This window comes from Macrobrachium nipponense, chromosome 27 (assembly GCF_015104395.2).
Source record: "Macrobrachium nipponense isolate FS-2020 chromosome 27, ASM1510439v2, whole genome shotgun sequence".
NCBI lineage: Eukaryota > Metazoa > Arthropoda > Malacostraca > Decapoda > Palaemonidae > Macrobrachium > Macrobrachium nipponense.
Genome location: NC_087216.1, coordinates 68,574,171 through 68,578,265, shown reverse-complemented (window position 1 = coordinate 68,578,265; position 4,095 = coordinate 68,574,171). Strand labels below are relative to the sequence as shown.

General features: G+C 38.8%; 1 protein-coding gene across 1 annotated transcript; it reads left to right on the top strand.

Annotated features, from left to right (window-relative positions):
• Positions 1-2,858: 2,858 nt before the first annotated feature.
• Positions 2,859-3,641, top strand: LOC135200717 (uncharacterized). The gene has a single exon (XM_064229324.1). It carries the CDS (start codon positions 2,859-2,861, stop codon positions 3,639-3,641), a length of 783 nt encoding a protein of 260 aa, XP_064085394.1.
• The last annotated feature ends 454 nt before the right edge of the window (positions 3,642-4,095 follow it).

The following is a 4,095-nucleotide window of genomic DNA, read 5'->3' as shown; positions in this document are numbered from 1 at the left end:
GCAAATAGACTAATTAAAATACAACAATTTGCTCTTGAAAATCAGGTGGACATCATATGTCTGTAGGAAACTAAGCACATGCCCACAGATTATATAGCCATTCCAGGGTGCCACTTTGTCTCAAAAGATAGTGTCCAAGCCAACAGAACGGATGGCAAAACAGTTATGAGTAGAGGGTTAATAGCATACTACAGAAAGAACCAAGCTGTGAAAAAATGTACAAACCCAAGACTAGGTGCAAACACGGACTGCCTTACCATAGGAATGCATGATGAAAGTGGAAGGCAGCTATTCCGAGTGTGCAACACATATTCCCCAGCACAGGCTCTAGACATTGTTAGTAATAACCTACTAGCACAGGATAATCCCTGTTAATAGTGGGTGATCTTAATGCTGTACATCCAAAGTTAGGCTCTGCAACAGGGAGGAGAAATGTAAACGGCATACATCTATACAAATATCTCATGAGCAGAGAAAACAATATAAGAATTCTAAATGATGCAGAAGCAACACATATTAAAGGAAACAAGCTTGACTACATCTGTATAGTTGGCGATTCAGATGTACAACACAACTGTGAGATAGTGGATACTCTAAAATCAGACCACTTGGTATCTATGCTGAGATTGTATTGAACAAGACTTTTAAAAGAAAGATCACAGCACGAAAGAAAATCAATGTACCAAAAAAATGGGAAGACAGCATCAGAGAAAGTATGGATGATGAAAGTCTGGCATGATGGCTATGAAGCTAGGAGCAGTGACCAGTATAATGATGATATTATACAAAAGCTAGAATAGGAAGTGCTAAAGAGCACACATCAGCAGAGGAGAGAACCACAGAAACCACTAACAAGCTGGTATAATGCAGATGTTGCAGTGAAGAGAATCAACAAGCAGTATAGGAAGGCAAAGAAGAAGTGGATGAATAACCCCAGCCCAGAAAACCTAACAATATATAGAAGAATGGAGAAACAAGTGCAAGATGTTAAAAAAAGTACTCAAGAGTTCTAGAAGTACTGGATTAAGTTTATGCAAGGCATCAATGAAAAAATACCTCCTTGTGAGGTTGCAAGGAGAGTGAGGATAGCCCAAGGGAAGAGAAACAGAGAACCGCTCCATCCCAACCCAAGAGAAAGAGCAAATGAACTTATGACGAAGTGGTCATCTGATGCTAGCAATGATGCACTACCCATCAAGGTTAGAGTGGCAGTTGAGAAGAGGATAAGGAAGAAAATAAGGAAGTTAAGGGAAGCACTTAAGAAGGCAGGGAAGTGTGATGACAAACTTTTCACGGAGCAAGAACTGCAAGACACTCTAAAGAGTGGGAAGTCTACTGCACCGGGATTAGATGGGATTACATATAATGCTATCAGGTTCCTCACAACAGTGAGTGGAAATCCAGTTCTGAAACTTTACAACATGATATGGTCAGGACAGCCCATACCCAAAACATGGAAGAAGTCGCTCATAATACCAGTGCCAAAACCAGGAAAGCCAGGTGAATTTCGACCTATTTCATTGACATCATGTCTGTGCAAGGTATTTGAAAGAATGTTACTATATAGGCTCAATTTCTTTATTAGGAAAAAGCTCTCAAAGAAATTATATGGCTACATACCTGGGAGGAGCACACACCACTGTATTCATAGAGCAAGTGCAGCCTTAGGGTTAAAATACAGTGTTCATAGATCTAAAGGGAGCCTTTGATAGGGCTAGCCATATAATTATTTTGACAGAGTTGGCAGAAATGATAGAAGGAAGACTCCTACAGCTCATAATGGATTACCTAACAGATAGAATCAGTTGTGTTTACTTTGAAGGTGTACAATCAAGATGGGAAAAAATGGAGTTGTTTCCCAAGGAGGTGTTCTATCACCCACTCTTTTTAATATCCTAATGAATGTAGTAGGAAAAATTAATATACCAGGAATCATAATAGCCATATATGTAGATGACATAGTAGTACAAGCTAGCACAGATAAGAGAATAAAACAGGCAATTAAGGCATGCACATCATTATGTAACAGCATAGGAGTAGTCATATCATCTGAAAAGACTAAGATGATAGCAAGGGGTACACACAACTCCTTGATACTGCACATATAAGGGCAGGAAATAGAGAAGGTAGCCCAGTACAAGTATATGGGTGTCATGCTCAATAACAGGTGTCATAAATTGTATGAAGTTAAGAGAATAGTACAGGCTTCAACAGCAAGGTTACGCCTTCTTTGGAAAGTAGCATGTGGCTCTGTGGGTGCAAGTGTACCTATGGTGAAGCGACTTTATACATCTATGATAAGATCAATAATTGACTACAGTAGTAGCATGTTGCTGCCACTGAGGAAGAGCTATATTGGTATCCAAGAAATCATCCAGAACAAGGCAGCAAGAAGTATAATAGGGGCACCTAAAAGTGTAAGGCAAGAAATATTGAGGAATGAGGCAGGTCTGCATCCAATACATCACAGAATAGCAAGAACAGCAATCAACCAGTTGTATAGGTCCATAATGATGGATGACGATGGATTAACAAGAGATACTCTAATTCACAGCTATCCTAGAAGATTAAAGAATGGTTGGGTTACTGCAGCAAGACAATTAATAGGGGTTAAAGTATGAAAGAATACTTAGACGTAACCAAGATAGATGTAAAAGGCATCCCCCATGGAGCATACCAGAGACTGAAATATTGCTATCAGCTTTAAAAGGGAGAAAGGAAGAGATGAATCCTGCATTGCTGAAGGATGACTATTTTCAGAGGCTGGACAGTATTCAGAGGGAACGGGTACATTATTATACAGATGGGTCACTTTTGGAAGATGGTAAGAGCAGGAAGTGGGGTAACTGTGTATCAGCATGGAGAGGAGGTATACTCTGTCATTACAATCATCAGATGGATGCTCCATATTACAGTCAGAACTTCTAGGTATTACAGCTGCCCTGAGTATCATAAATAGGAATAAGGACAATGCCATAATAGCAACAGATAGCCTGATTGCCCTGCAATCACTAACACCAAGAAAAGCTGAATCAAATATCATAGTGAGAAGAGCTATAGACCTGCTATCACAGATCAGACGAGCAGGCAGAATGGTTGCTGCATTCATATGGGTGCCTTCACACATTGAAATCAAAGGCAATGAAAGAGCCGACGAGCTTGCTAAAGAAGGCGCAAGGAAGGAGAGAGTGGATAACAAACTGACACCATCCCTGAGTATGTTGAAGGACTCGGTTGGTATGGAAATAATGCGAAGATACAGTGAGAGAATAGAGATGCTCAAAGAAACACACTCATCCATAAGAAAATACCTTGAAATTACTGGAGGTAAACCACCCGACTACAAACTTTGTGGACTGGAGAGCAGACGAGAGCAAACAACATATAGCAGACTAAGGATGCAGAGTCGATACCTTTGGGAGGTACTGCCAGCTGTGAGTCCATCAGAAACATGCTGCAGACTATGTGGCGAGTTAAGGAAGCTCACACTAAGTCATTATCTCGTGGAGTGTGAGGAGATTACTCATTACAGGCCACAGGGACTGAGTGAAGTTGACCTACTCAAGCATTTTCTGCAACCTGGTGTGCTGAAAAGGGTTATCAATACTCATCCAAAATTTGCTTCTCCAGATAGTCAATAGATTTGTATATAATGTATCATGTTGTACAAAATCAAATTGTAGTATGTTTTATTCGGCAGTTACCTAGTATCATAAGAAACAACTGTTGTATTTCTACTTTGTTTTTATAATATTTTCTTAATCTTATGTTTTGACCTCATCTAAATGCAATTCTTGCAGCAAATTAATTATCTGCATATTGTGCAGTAACTAAATTGTAGTATACATTTTATTCTTCAGTTACCTGTTAGCATTATTGAAATTGTTATGGGTCTATTTTTTTTATAATGTGTATTTAAAAGTTTATATGTTGTCTCATCTAAATATAACTCTCAGTTAAATATCTATATTAGCATATTGAGCATAAACTGCATTGCAGTACATCCTTTTTTGGAGCTTCGTGTTAACATCATTAAAACTGTTGTATATCTAATCTTTCTTATAATATTTATATAAAATCTGATGTGTTAACCTC